The sequence below is a fragment of the Saccopteryx bilineata genome, chromosome 7, assembly GCF_036850765.1.
Source record: "Saccopteryx bilineata isolate mSacBil1 chromosome 7, mSacBil1_pri_phased_curated, whole genome shotgun sequence".
In the NCBI taxonomy this organism is placed as follows: domain Eukaryota; kingdom Metazoa; phylum Chordata; class Mammalia; order Chiroptera; family Emballonuridae; genus Saccopteryx; species Saccopteryx bilineata.
Window position 1 is genome coordinate 67,447,544 of NC_089496.1, and position 14,648 is coordinate 67,462,191.

The 14,648-nt window shown below is 47.5% G+C and overlaps 1 protein-coding gene across 7 annotated transcripts in view; it reads right to left on the minus strand.

Moving 5' to 3' along the window:
• The window catches only part of SV2B (synaptic vesicle glycoprotein 2B), a 143,169-nt gene that overhangs the window by 33,629 nt on the left and 94,892 nt on the right, over positions 1-14,648 (minus strand). For all 7 annotated transcript variants that reach the window (XM_066238629.1, XM_066238628.1, XM_066238624.1 and 4 more), the window contains 4 exons: positions 8,772-8,952; positions 8,314-8,465; positions 2,808-2,941; positions 1,392-1,481 (listed from right to left, as the gene is read on the minus strand). In XM_066238629.1, the coding sequence (XP_066094726.1) occupies positions 1,392-1,481; positions 2,808-2,941; positions 8,314-8,465; positions 8,772-8,952 (557 nt within the window). The remainder of the gene's footprint in view (positions 1-1,391; positions 1,482-2,807; positions 2,942-8,313; positions 8,466-8,771; positions 8,953-14,648) is intronic.

Here is a 14,648-nt window from a genome sequence, read left to right on the forward strand (position 1 = left end):
AAAGGGTGACCACCTGAATGGGGAAATTATTTGCAAATCATATAGCTGATACATGGAGAATTTATACAACTTATAGCAAAAAAAAAAAAAAAGCATCCAATTAAAATGGGCAGGGGATCTAAATAAACATCTTCCCAAAGATGTATAGATGGCCAACAGGCACATAAAGAGATGCTCTGTATCACTAATCATCAGGGAAATGCAAATCAAAATCATAATGAGGAAGCACCTCACACCTGTGGCTATTAACAAAAAGACAAGAAATAACAAATGTTGACGAGGATGTGGAGAAAAGGGCACCTTCATGCACTGTTGGTGGGAATGCAGACTGGTACAGCCACAATGGGAAACAGTATGGAGAGTCCACAAACAATTAAAATGAGAACAACCATATGATCCAGCAATTCCATCTTGGGTATTTATCCAAATAAAACAAAAACACCAATTCAAAAAGATATATGCATCCCCAGGTAGGTGGGAGTGAATCCAGGAAGGCTTCCTGGAGGAAGTGGGGATGAGGTCGGGTCTGAAAGAAAGTTATGCCAGCAGGTGCACAGAGAGGCCTGCAGTGGGCATTCCTTGGACTTGGCCACAGAGCTTGGTGGGGAGGAGCACAGAACAGGATATCTTCATGGAAATTACCACTTACTATATTTTTTTACTTTGTAAACTAGCAAGAAACACAGTTCAGGCTAACAGCCAATGGTGGCAAGGGGGTGGAGTAATGGGTAACCTGCTGCTTGTGGCCCTGTAGGCTGGTCAGCCAATTACAATGTAACTTGGCAACCTATTTCAAGAGCCACAAAAATACTCAAGCTCTGGGAATTCGTCACTTTGTTTCTAGGCATCGACTCTTAGAAAGCCAACCCAGAACGTGAAGACAAGGGAAGCAAGCGTGTGTGACAGGTCGCTGCAGCAGTACCTACAGGAATAATACAATAAAAAGGGGAAACCAATCTCTAACCCTAGGGACACGTTTAGAAAAACTGTGCTAATTCTCCTAACATCAGTGTTCATTACAAGGATGGTTATTCTATATGTTGTCGCATAGTGTTCATAAACATCCTTGTAATGAACACTATGCGACAACATATAGAATGTTTATGAGAACTCTTAAGTAACAAGTATATGTAAATACATGTAATTATGTTATCACCACGTGAGCACAGCTAATTTTTTTTCTTTTGTTGTTTAATAATTATCGGTACTGAGAATGCTATCCACCAAGATGCAAAGAATTAATCATGACACAGGGCTAAGGACGTCAGGCGCTTTGTTTGTCTTTGACAAATTTTCTAGGATGTGCTTACATAAACCTGTATTTTTCAGCAAACCAAACCAGGAAAAAGGAAAGGCCCCCCTCTTGTTAGCATAGGCGACCACACACTCACTGTGAACACCTTCTCGGGGGTCCCCTTGGCTCTCATGTTGGTGTCGTGGACTTGCTTGAGAATCATCCAAGCCTCGTCATGTTTGCCCATCTGGTAAAACCAAGGAAAGAGCCGTGAACGATCGACCCTTCGCCAGTTGGGGCCGATCCCTGAGTCCGAGGTGAAGGCAGATGGACTTGTCACTAAGCAGGGCTTGTGACAGGCGAGGGCAAGTTCCTGTCGGCGACCCTCCCCTCCAGGAAATGATAACCAGATTGCCCCGTCGGGGTGTCGATGGGCGGTATTAATAATGTCAGGCACTCTGCGTCACTGCTTGGAGTTGTCAGGTTGAACGGACTGCCGGGGGGAAGTCACTTCCTCACTGGCGGGATAAAGTGAAGACACAACAAGCTATGAGCTGAACTATGTCCCCCACACACAAAGATATGCTGAAGTCCTAACCCCCAGGACCCCACAAGGTGACCTTACTGGGAAAGAGGGTTGCTACAGATGCAATTAGGGTGAGGTCATACTGGAGTAGGGTGGGCACCTAAGCCATAGGGCTGTGTCCTTATAGGAAGACAGCGTGGGAAGATGCAGAGACACACAGGGGGAGCGCGTGTGGTGACGAAAGCAGGGACTGGTGTGACACAGCTGTGAATGAGAAAAAGAGGTGAGGGAGGGTTCCCCCAGGGCTTCAGAGAGGGTGTGGCCCTCCCCAACAGTGAGACAGTAAGAGTCCGTCACTCTGAGCCGCTCAGTGTGTGGTCCTTGGTTACAGCGGCTCCAGGACACGCTGACACAAGAAATGTTCGCTTTTGAGATGTCCCTGGTTAAGAACACTCCCTGCTGCATCTGTCTCCTGGTCAACGGGAAATTCAACACGGAGGATCACTCCTGGCAACAGGTCTAGAAGGAGGCCCGTAGGTGGACACAGAATTCGGGCTGTAAGAGCCCGTGAGTCCTACTGCCCGTTTAACCAGCTCTCCAACCCCTCTGACCGTGGCAGGGCACGAGGTCCCCAAGGAGGAAGGGTCCAAGGACTCATCTCCCAGGACACCAGGAGCAGCTCTCTGGTGGAAGGGGTCTTAAAGGGCTGGGCAGCAGAGACAAGCTTTACCCCCGATCTCGCAAGAAGAAATGTCACGCAGCTTTGCAGGGCCTCATACTCAGAGCAAGTGGGGGCCAGAAGCAGCTTCAGAGGGTCCCCTGCAGCCCTGCCCAGGGCTCAGTGAGCTCCAGAGCCCCCAGCCTCGGGCAGTCCGTGGATCCAGGGCAAGCGACCGCCACAGCCAGCAATGAAGCCGGATTTAATGACGGGCCTGGTCAGCCATCCCGAGGGAGTTTGCCAAGAGGAAGAGGGTCTAAAGGGCTGAGAGCAGACAAGCTCCCGTAGCTGTCCCCCTGTTCTCCCGTCGAGCAGGGGTGCTGACTCACCTCCAGCAGAAACCGTGGGCTCTCCGGCAGGAAGCGCAGGGCCACCATAGACAGGGTGCAGGGCAGCGCGCAGACGATGACGAACACCCGCCAGCTGTGGTAGTGGTAGTGGGTGCCCATGCTGAAGCCCCAGCCTGCCGAGGACAGGGCAGCGGCCCTCAGACACTGTCCCTGCGCGGCCTGGCGGGCTGGCTCCCCAGCTGTGGTGGTGGGTGCCCATGCTGAAGCCCCAGCCTGCCACGGACAAGGCGGCGGCCCTCAGACACTGTCCCAGCGCGGCCTGGCGGGCAGGCTCTCCAGCTGTGGTAGTGGGTGCCCATGCTGAAGCCCCAGCCTGCCGAGGACGAGGCAGCGGCCCTCAGACACTGTCCTAGCCCAGCCTGGCGGGCTGGCTCTCCAGCTGTGGTGGTGGGTGCCCATGCTGAAGCCCCAGCCTGCCGAGGACGAGGCAGCGGCCCTCAGACACTGTCCTAGCCCGGCCTGGCGGGCGGGCTCCCCAGCTGTGGTAGTGGGTGCCCATGCTGAAGCCCCAGCCTGCCGAGGACAAGGCGGCGGCCCTCAGACACTGTCCTAGCCCGGCCTGGCGGGCTGGCTCTCCAGCTGCAGGGAGCAGGAGCGTGGCCTGGAGAGCAGGCTCAAGGGCAGATTCCCCACTGCGCCCCTCAAAGCTTCTGAGTCCGAGGTCTGAGCTGGGCGCTGGGAGTCTGCATCCAGAGCACCCTCTTGTGGGCCTCGCCTGACATTTAGGGGGCCTTGGGTGTGATCAAACGGAGGCAACATGTCACCTTCCTAGATATTCACTGAAATTTATGTTAACAGTCGGTTCAATAACACATGTTCTATCCCCCTGCCCGGCACTGCACTGGACTATGGGACCCCTTTTATCCCTCCCAGCCCCCCTGAAGAGTGGGGGAGTCTCATGCTCACATGTGTGAGACAGCACACACACCACCGTGGTGACAATGGGCATCCTTGCCGTGATCCTTTCAGTTTAGTGGACATTCCTGGGTCCTGAGTCCCCACAGCAGGATCTGACGGAGTGGCGGTCCTGGCCTCAGAGACCCCTTGCTTCATAGGAAGGGGTGTGGCTTGAGGAAAGCCAGAGTATAGACATATACGGCCCGAGGTTTCCATAGAGGAGCCCTCTTCTCCAAGTCAAAGGGCAGCATCAGCTCTAGGTCGTTTCAGTGCACAGGGTTCAGGGCCACACTTTAAAAAAACACTATCAGACATGATACTAATTTTTTTTTAATTTTAAAGAAACGGACCTATTTTCAAATGAATTCTACCATCATTGAGATGGAGCAGTAATAAGCTCCTACTTAGCTTTCATTATTCAAGTATTTCCAAAATTTATTTTCAGAAATTGTTTTAGTGATCTACAAAGCATGATTTCAAACATCCTCATGGGTCACAAGTTTCCCTTTTAAGGAACGCTCAGTGACATGGTAGAAAGAACTAGACTTTTGCAGTGACATAGGTCAGAGTTCAAAGTCTGGTTTTCTCACATTGTTATTGTGTTGCTGGCTTTTCACAGCTGTAAAACACAGGTGATGATACCTACACAGATCTTCCACCTGGGAACATTCCAGCAACCAAGGCATCTGCTCCAAGGATAGCTCTGATTTATTTAAAACTAGGTATATGAGCCCTGGCTGGTTGGCTCAGTGGTAGAGCATCACCCCAACATGTGAATGTCCCAGGTTCGATTCCCACTCAAGGCACACAGGAGAAGCAACTATCTGCTTCTCTAATCTGCCCCCATCTCTCTCTCTCTCTCTCTCTCTCTCTGTCTTTCTATCTCACTCTCTCTTTCTTCCCCTTCTTCAGCCATGGCTTGATTGCTTCAAGCAAGTTGGCCCCAGGTGCTGAGGATGGCTCCCTGGATCCTCCACCTTAGGCGCTAAAAATAGCTCAGTTGCCAAGCAGTGACTATAGATGGGCAGAACATCACCAGCAGGGGGCTTACTGAGTAGATCTCTGCCTGAACGCATGCAGGAGTCTGTCTCTCTGTCCCTCCTTCTCTGAAAGAAAGAAGGGAAGAAAGAAAGAAAGAAAGAAAGAAAGAAAGAAAGAAAGAAAGAGGAACTAGCTATGTGGCATTTAGTGCCAAAGATGGTGAGCAAAATAGGTGAATGTCAGCAAAGATGAGCAAAAGAATTGTGTGTTTTTTAAAGCTGAGGTTATAAAATAAAGAGATTGATTTTCTTACACCACCCAAAGAATCTCTGAAAACAATTCCAACAGCATTTTTTAAAAGACAAAACTGTATAAATAAATACACTGGTCTCTAAAGTTCATACAGTAATCATTGTTCAGCTATAATATCTCTATCCCATTGACTTAAAAAATATACCACACAGCCAACTCCAGGGGTGGGCAGTTGACATCTTGAGTTCTCTATTAATCCCATTGTGCTTTGAGTTGTTCTTGTTCTGAACTCCTCATCAATATCTACTGTTTCTGAGGTATTTCCTACTCTGTTGGGACCATTAAAGAGAAAACTCCAGGTGGGCAGTTGCTTTGACACATTTTTGGCCACACAATCCACACACCATCCAACGTCCTCAATCAGAACCAAATCTCTTGTACAGTACGGTCTCCTCTCCTTCCCATCTCACTGGGGTTCATTTATTTGCTTTACTTTTAATCAAGGAGGTTTTCCTTTCTCCCGAGAGTAACACTAGAAAGAGGAAGATAAAACCGTGGTAATATCTACACGTTCTCAACTTGTGTCCAAAAACGATTCTGGCATAATTAGAAGAAGTAAAGCAGATCAAAGCCAGAGCAGCCAACGTAGATAACACAGGAAGGGCAGAGCAGGTACGTTCACAAAGTATTCCGCCTCAGAAAGAATTTTTTATGGTAATATGTTTTAATTATTCAATATCCATTAGCCCCTCATGCCTCTATGGTTTTTATGGTGGTTTTAGTAATCCGTACTTACCGCGGTTATGAGGCACAACTTTAGGGCCTGAAATTAAATAAAATTAAATAGCAAATCACTCTCAACTACATGGAACGGCTATTAATTTGGAGACAGGGATTGTTCATTCAGTGATCTTTTCGCTTGCCCTAGTTCCCTGCGTCGGGATTTCACAAACAGCTGGTGGTGCTGACTACAATGGGAATTGTTCTTCCATAATATATCCTTTCTTTTTTTTCCCCCTGAGTTTCCAGGAAAACATTCTGACTTTTGCAATTTTCTTTCTCAATGACTTGGTCACCCAAATTCCTGGTGCCAAGACCTCCCACCACTTCATTCCTGCAAAAGCAATCAAACGGGCTGCGCAAGCCGAGCATGCGAACATCAGCCTCCTTTCTGCAGGACCCCTGCATTTGTCGTGCTGAGTGAGGCGGGGCAGGGGATTAAGGTCTTAGGCGTATGGAGAAATGCCATCAAATGTCTGGTCCACTGTGGACAAAACATCTGGTCCTGGTAAAAATGAGGCTTAAAATAATCTCTCTCATTATACTGTGATTCAAGTCTACCATATTTCTAGGCTAGGTTTGCCTCAAGCTAATGTCTGCTTCAATTGAACCTGATCATCCAAGAGGTTCCTTTTTATTTTTTTATTTTTTACTTATTCAACATAGTTACTGAGTATCTATTATACACCAGGTCCTAAGCTCAGAACATGGCGGATGCTATCTCTACCCTCAAGTGGCTTAGAAATCAGGTAGAAGTTTAAATTTTTACTTTAGTTCTTTGACGCCACTCACAACAATCTATTTTTTACATGTCTCCTTTATTTCCCTACTTCCAATACCGCTCTACCTTCCATTCAACATTCATTTTCCTCCTTACTCTCCTTTCTCTTCCCTCAAATCTTTGTAATGTTTGTTTGTTTGTTTGTTTTGTGACAGAGACAGAGAGAGGGACAGGTAGGGACAAACAGACAGGAAGGGAGAGAGATGAGAAGCATCAATTCTTTGTTGCAGCTCCTTAATTCTTTATTGATTGTTTTCTTATATGTGCCGTGACCGAGGGCAAGGGGAGGGATGGCCCTACAGCAGAATAAATGACCCCTTGCTCAAGCCAGACAACTCAGGGTTTCGAACCTGGGTCCTCTGCATCTCAGTCTGACACTCTATCCATTGTGCCACCACCTGGTCAGAGGCGTGTATTTTTTTTTAATAAAATGGCAAAGTCAAAGATTCCATACAGGCATACAAATAAAATAAAAAGCACCTTGTCTCTTTGGGGTAAAATATTTAACCATAAGCCCTGCCACTGACCAGCAGAGGTCAGTCAGCGGCCATGCAGCCCCTCTGCCTGGGCAGCCCATTCAGCCTTGGTCAACTGCTCCTCGCCTACATGCTTTTACTGCTGTCTTAGAAACCAGACATGCAGACATCAATGTGGGTTACTGTGCATAACGTGAAGTGCAAAAGTGATGCAGTGTGTAGTGACCATTGGAGATTGTTCCCCTCACCAGCCCTCCAAGTCCTTCCTTCTCCATTGTGTTGTAGTCACCTGGTTTGGGTGGCCTTGAGCCTACCCCCAGTGCCAGGAATGAGAAAGGAGGTATATGGCATCCTCTGGGGTCTAGTGATTGGCTGAAGTGGGCACATGACCTAAGCTGATCCAATCAAAGGGGAGACAAAGACCTTCTTTGCTCATTGGTCAGATAGAGGGCATGTCTCCCCAGTGGAACAAACAGTCTGCAAATAGGAGGCCTAGAACTGCTTGTGGGAAGCTAGCTTGACACTCCCCTTTGCATCCCAAGACTTGTGAGCATTAGGACTGGCCCAGGTCCCTGTTGTTGGTTTTCTTGGCTTCCTGCCCTGCTCCACCTTCCAGGTGAAGGGTCCAAGGCTGGACAAGATGGAGTGACTTGTCCCAAACCACACAGCACCACTACTTTGACTCAGCTTTTACCCAGATGTTACTATCCCAGGATACTCAACCGCACAAATTCAAAACCACTGCCTACTCCCTACTTTACTCTTAACAAAACCCACAGTGAAAGCTACCACTGCCAGGTCTCTGTCTAGACTAGGGAAGTCACTTTTTACAATTATTCAGGAAAATAAAATTGTCCAAGCTAAAACCAAGACCTAGTCTGTAAGGGCGTCTCCACTTCTGTGGTCTACTAGATACTGCATGGGGTCGGGGGAGGAATTCAAGGTCATGCCAAGGCCGTGGCCTTGGCCAAATCACCAACTTCTCTTGGCTTCTGTTACAGCCTCTATAAAATGGAGTTACATAAGCCTAACTTGTTTGGGGGAGGAGGACTGGAGGGGATAGCAAGTGAAATTCTTCCAAATAAAAAGAAGAGGAAAGTTAAGGAGAGAATTAGGGAGGAGGAAGAGGGTGGAAGGGAAGTAAGACAGATTGTATTATTTCCTGAAACACTCGTCTTGAAATTAGCAATGTGTCTCCAGGTCACACACAGGAACTGTTTGTGAGTGTGGGAAGAAGGCTGAGGACGGGAACTGTCGTTAGCAACGCAGGTGCCATAGCAACCAGGGCCCCTGGGCTATTCTAAGCCAGTGCACTCACCGTAGTGCGGAATGATGCTCCAGGCCATGGCCGAGGCGTAGAGGCCCCCCGTCATCCAGAAGATGCCCAGCCAACTGAGGTGCTCTCCTCGCTTCTCCCGAGACAAGAATTCAGAGAAATAGGCAAAGACAGTGGGCAGCGCTCCACCAATACTGTGGGGGAAATGCCAGAAAGCATCAGGTCACACACTGAAAATGGTCGCCTCTATCCCACGCGTAGGCTCAGTGGTGAAACAACCGCGTGAACTGGGAAGGCTGGACCAGGAAGTGCCAGGTTATATTGACCTTCTCCACTGACCTGACCTATGAACCCCTTTCTAAGGTTAATGTCAACATAATATTTTGGAAGTCAAACAAAAACGCAGTCCAAGGTTTCCCAAAGGAAGCATTCAGAGCTGGAGTCCCGGGATGGATGGATCAGTTCTAGGAGTGTCCAGCGGAGGCTCTGAGACCACATACCCTATGCCTGAGATGAGTCGGCAGAAGAGGAAGGCTCCATAACCCTGGACGAAGGAGGAGAGGGAGGCGAAGGAGGCGTTCAGGGCCAGAGACATGCTGAGAACTCTCTTCCTCCCCAGCTTATCGGCCAGGCCCCCCAGAAGGAAGGCCCCCGCCATCATCCCTAGGTAGACTATCAGCCCTGTCGGAGGGAAAAAAGGGGGAGAAAGACCATCAGAGACTAGACAATGTTTCAGAAAACCTAACGCCCGTTTTTATGCATCCTAGACATTCTCTGTCACTGATATAAAAGGTGGAAGGCAACAGATGCTCAGGGAAAATTAGAAGGTCTGTACAAATTCAACTTCTTAGAAATGTTATTCAAGAAAACAGTGTCACGAGTGCATACATCGGTACGCATACTAACAGAGATCGACCTTGACTGGGTGTGATGTTCCTTTCTTACATGCTACTCTTTTAGGTGCATAACATACAGAAGAAAAAATATGCTGTCATTTTATTTTTAAGCAAAAATAAAAAGTGTTGGTGCTGTAAAAACTTACCTGTGGGGTTATGTTTAAAGAGGGAAGTTTAGTACTGCATAGGAAATAGTCATTATATTGTAATAAGGCTGCATAGGGCCCGGTTTGGTCCTGGAAATATGAGGGGGGACAGTTTGTGAAGTATATGATTGTCTAACCACTATGTGGAAAGGAGATAAAGAGAGAGAGAATTTCCAGGAGAAGTGACAAAGCAGGTACGAGAACCATTAGGAAGGAAAAACATGGTACAGAGAAAACAGCCATTGCTGATAAGACCAGCTACTTTATTAAACACCCAGATTTTATTGAACACCCAGAATTGATTAAACACCCAAAATGGATCTTCCCAAGCTACAACCAGTGTTCACATTTCTTACAGGAATGTAGAAGAGAATGGCAATGAGCTGCCCTTTCTCAAAGGCATGTTACTACCTGCCTTAGAATAAAACCAGTTCATTTAGGCTACCGCATAAATACAATGTTGTAGATACGTTCATGGTATTCCAGCAAAAGCCAGCATCCTCACAGAGGTGCAAAATCTCTAGAAGCACAAGGATAATTCTTTCTTATTAAATACTGAGTGCTTGGCCCTGGCCTGTTGGCTCAGTGGTAGAGCGTCGGCCTGGTGTGTGAATGTCCTGGGTTAAATTCCCAGTCAGGGCACACAGGAGAAGCGCCCATCTGCTTCTCCACTCTTCCTCCTCTCCTTCCTCTCTGTCTCTCTGTTCCCCTCCTGCAGCCAAAGTTCCATTGGAGCAAAGTTTGCCCGGGCACTGAGGATGGCTCTGTGGCCTCTGCCTCAGGCACTAGAATGGCTCTGGTTGCAGCAGAGCGACACCCCAGATGGGCAGAGCATCGCCCTAGTGGGTATGCTGGGTGGATCCTGGTCGGGAGCATGCAGGAGTCTGTCTCTCTGCCTCCCCACTTCTCACTTCAGCAAAATACAATAAATAAATAAATAAATAAATAAATAAATAAATAAATAAATAAATAAATACTGAGTGCTTACTATTTATCAATGACCATGGTATTGACTAAGCCCATGGAGGAAACTTTGCAGAATGTCTTTCATGCAGAGAAAATGATGCACACAAGTTTCATAAGTATCCCTTTGCCCAGCCTTGACTGTAAATCAAACAATGAACTGTCTTTCACAGAAAGGACCTGCAGATGCTTTATTTATGTAGATGTGAGCCAGGATGGACCCTCGTCGAGCAAAAAGCTGCAATTCAGTAGTTCATTCACTTTGAAGGTAGGTTTCCAAAAGAAAAAATTTAACTATGCTCTGTTTTACCTTCCCTGTGGCCGAAGGCCTTCATTTTATTTTTCACTTTTTTTATTAAGGATTAATTGATATACAACATATGAGTTTCAGGTGCACAACATAACGATTCAGTATTTGAATACATTGTGAAATCATCACCACAGTAAGTCTGGTTAACACCCATCATCATATACAATTACAGAATTTTCTTTTCTTGTGATAAAGCCTTTTAAATTTATTCTTAGCAATTTTCTTTCTTTCTTTTTTTTTCTTTTCCAAATGAAAGGAGGAGAGACTCCCACATGTGCCCTGACCAGGATCCACCCAGCAACCCTCATCTGGGGCCAATTCTCTGCCCATCTGGGGCCATGCTCACAATCGAACTATTTTTAGTGCCTGAGTCAGAGGCTCCATGGAGCCATCCTTACACCCAAGGCTGATCCACTCAAACCAATGGAACCATGACTGCAGGAGGGGAAGACAGAGGGAGAGAGAGAGAGAAAAAGAGAGAAGGGGGAGAGGGAGGGGTGGGGAAGCAGACGGTCGCTTCTCTTGTGTGCCCTGACCAGGAATCAAACCCAGGACATCCACACACCAGACTGACACTCTCCCACTGAGCCTACTGGCCAGAGCTATTCTTGGCAACTTTCAACTTTCAAATATGCAATACAGGATTAGTAACTATGGTCACCATGCTGTACGTTAATGCTTCATAACATCCATCTTATTACTGGATGTTTGTACCTAATTATTCCCTTCAGCTACCTACCCACCCCTGCCTCTGGCAAACAACAACCTATTGTATCTATGAGCTTGGTCTTGTTTTGCTTTGTTTTGTTTTAGGATTCCACATATAAGTGAGATCATATATTTGTCTTTCTCTGTCTGACTTATTTCACTTAACGTAATGCCCTCAAGGTCGATCCAGTTGTTGCAGATGCCAAGATTTCATTCTTTTGATGACTGACTAATATTCCATTTATCTGTGGATCGACACTTAGATTGGTTCAATATCTCGGCTATTGTAAATAATGCTGCAATAAACATGGGTGTACCATATTTCCTTCTTTTATTATTTTATTCTATTGAATGAAAATAAATGACAACTAGTGATGTCAATGTTTTTTACAAACCAGGATTTTCTTCACTCTTCTGCACAGTAACTCTTCACCCTCTATATTGCTCAAAGTCATTAAATACATTCTTTCCTTTTTATATTCAGTATATGATATTACTTCATGAAATATGCCTATGATTCAACAAGTATTTCTAAAATGCATCTTATTATGTAAGCACTATTTGAGTTACTGGGGATATGGTGGGGTGCAAACACATGAAAATTCCTGCCTTCATTGGCCCTGGCCTGTTGGCTCAGCAGTAGAGTGTTGACCCAGGGTGTGGAAGTCCTGAGTACAATTCTCAGTCAGGGCACACAGGAGAAATGATCATCTACTTCTCCACTCTCCCCCCGCTCCCCCCTTATCTCTCTCTCTCTCTCTCTCTCTCTCTCTCTCATTCTCTCTCACTCCATCTTCTCTTCCCGCAGCCATGGCTCAAATGGTTTGAGTCATTTGGCCCAGGGCACTGAGGATGGTTCCATGGCCTTGCCTCAGGTGCTGAAATAGCTTGGTTGCTGAGCAACAGAGCAGCAGCCCCAGATGGGCAGAGCATCTGCTGGTAGGAGGCTTGCCAGGTGGATTCTGGTCAGGGTGTATGTGGGAGTCTGTCTCTCAGCCTCCCTGCCTCTTACTTACTAAAAAAAAAAAAAAAGAAAGAAAGAAAAGAAAAAAAGAAAATTCCTGCCTTCATGAGGCTTGCATTCTAGTTGGGAAAAAAAGGTAACAAACAAGTAAGTGAGTAAAATATTATATATAGTAAGTGGGCTACTGGTAAGGGTTATTTAAAATGGGGGGCATAGGAAGTGGGAGGTGGCCATTTCAAATAAGGCAGTTCAGAAAGTTTTCACTGAACTGGGATATTTGGGCAAAGACCTTAGTGGAGCCAAACATTGGGGATATCGAGGAAAAATGGCTGACCCTGTGCTCCCGAGTTCTCTCCTGGGGAGGCTTCTCTACGCACATGGGGGACTCACAGAGCAGTGACAGAGTAAGGATTTCCCGTTCTCCCTCTTTCACCAATTTCCCAGCCCTGAGCTCAGAGCATGTATTGAACAACTTCCCACTAGATTAGGTCACTGACATTTGCGTTTGAGACAATGAGTCACGATTCTCAAGTCCTGGTCGTAAAATGTGTCATGCCCTATGGTAGTAACATGTGGGTCAGTGTTCCTGGCCTGATGATGAGTTGATGAGCCTGATCCGGCTCTAACCAGCCAAGGGTTTTCAACATCTGGTTCCCTGCAGACTTAATCTCGCTCAGGTCTGAGCCACTGAGAGATAGGTCTAACAGGACTGCCTTCCTCACCGATGAGGGCATGTTAAAACCATCTTCAGCTGCTCTGACCCGTCTCCATTAAGGATGATCCAGGACCCATCGCCACCAGGGAAGCCTGAGTGAGCTTTCCAAGCCATCTGTTTGCAATCACCACCATGAGCACTGTGCCCGTGATTAAGCTAATGCCTCTCAGCTCCAAAGCCACCAGTCTAGCCCCTACTTTGCCCACAAACAACACGTAGGCTTTGCTGGCCACTCCCTCCCGGTTAGGCCATCCACCTGGGGGCGCTAGAGAAAGCGGCTTAAAGGCTAGAGAGCGAAGAAAGGACCTGTGCTCTAAGTTACTACAAATTTCACAGGAGCGGTACTTTACCCCACCACAGTGGTGCCTTCCAGAGGCAGCGTCTGAATCCAGTTAGCAGAATCGGCCCCATCCTGCCCTTTCCTCCCCTCCCACCAGCAGCAGCTGGAGCTGTTGCTCCATGAGGCCCCTTTTCCGAGCTTCTTATCTAGGTTACGATAATTTCAATCTCTTCTCTCTATTCCCCCGTCCCCAGAGGTGGCAGCTGCTCCCTGCATTCACCTCAGTAGACTTTTTAAAAATATATTTCATGCCCTGGCCAGTTGGCTCAGTGGTAGAGTGTCGGCCTGGCGTGCAGGAGTCCCGGGTTTGATTCCTGGCCAGGGCACATAGGAGAAGCACCCATCTGCTTCTCCACCCCTCCCCCTCTCCTTCCTCTCTGTCTCTCTCTTCCCCTCCCGCAGCCAACGCTCCATTGGAGCAAAGTTGGCCCGGGCACTGAGTATGGCTCTGTGGCCTCTGCCTCAGGTGCTAGAATGGCTCTGGTTGCAACAGAGCGATGCCCCAGATGGGCAGAGCATCACCGCCTGGTGGGCAGAGCATTGCCCCCTGGTGGGTGTGCCAGGTGGATCCCGGTCGGGCGCATGCAGGAGTCTGTCTGACTGCCTCCCCGTTTCCAACTTCAGAAAAATACAAAAAAAAGGAAAGGAAAAAAATATACATATTTCACTTGTCCAGTTAATAATTTTTATATTAGGCCCTAGCCAATTGGCTCAGTGGTAGAGCGCAGGCCTGGCATGTGGAAGTCCCGGGTTTGATTCCCAATCAGGTCATACAGGAGAAGTGACCATCTGCTCCTCCACCCCTACCACCCCTCCTTCTCTCTTCTCTCTCTCTTCTCTTTCCTCTCTCTGTCTTCTTCTCCCACAGTCATGGCTCCAGTGGTTAGAGCAAATGGGCCCCGAGCACTGAGGATAGCTCAATGCTCGCCTCAGATGCTAAAATAGTTCGATTGCCAAGCAATGGAGCAGCAGCCCAGGTGGGCAGAGCATTGCCTGGTAGGGGGCTTGCTGGGTGGATCCCAGTCAGGACACATGTGGGAGTCTGTCTCTCACTTAATTAAATAAATAAATTTATATTAAATCTATCTCTTCAAGTAACTGATATTATTTCTGTCGCCTGAATATACCATGCCCCATTCAGACACACAGAGAAGTTGATGAATCTTAGAGGGGAGTTTTGAATCCAACCCCAGAGCTGAACTCAATGAGGAGGCTGCGCCCCAGAGAATGCTAGTCACTCTCCCGGCACCTTGCTGCTGGCCTGGGACCCGCCCACACGGCCCTTCCAGTCTCCTACCTCCAAGTCTGGTGTTCTTGCCACCAAACCTCACTGTT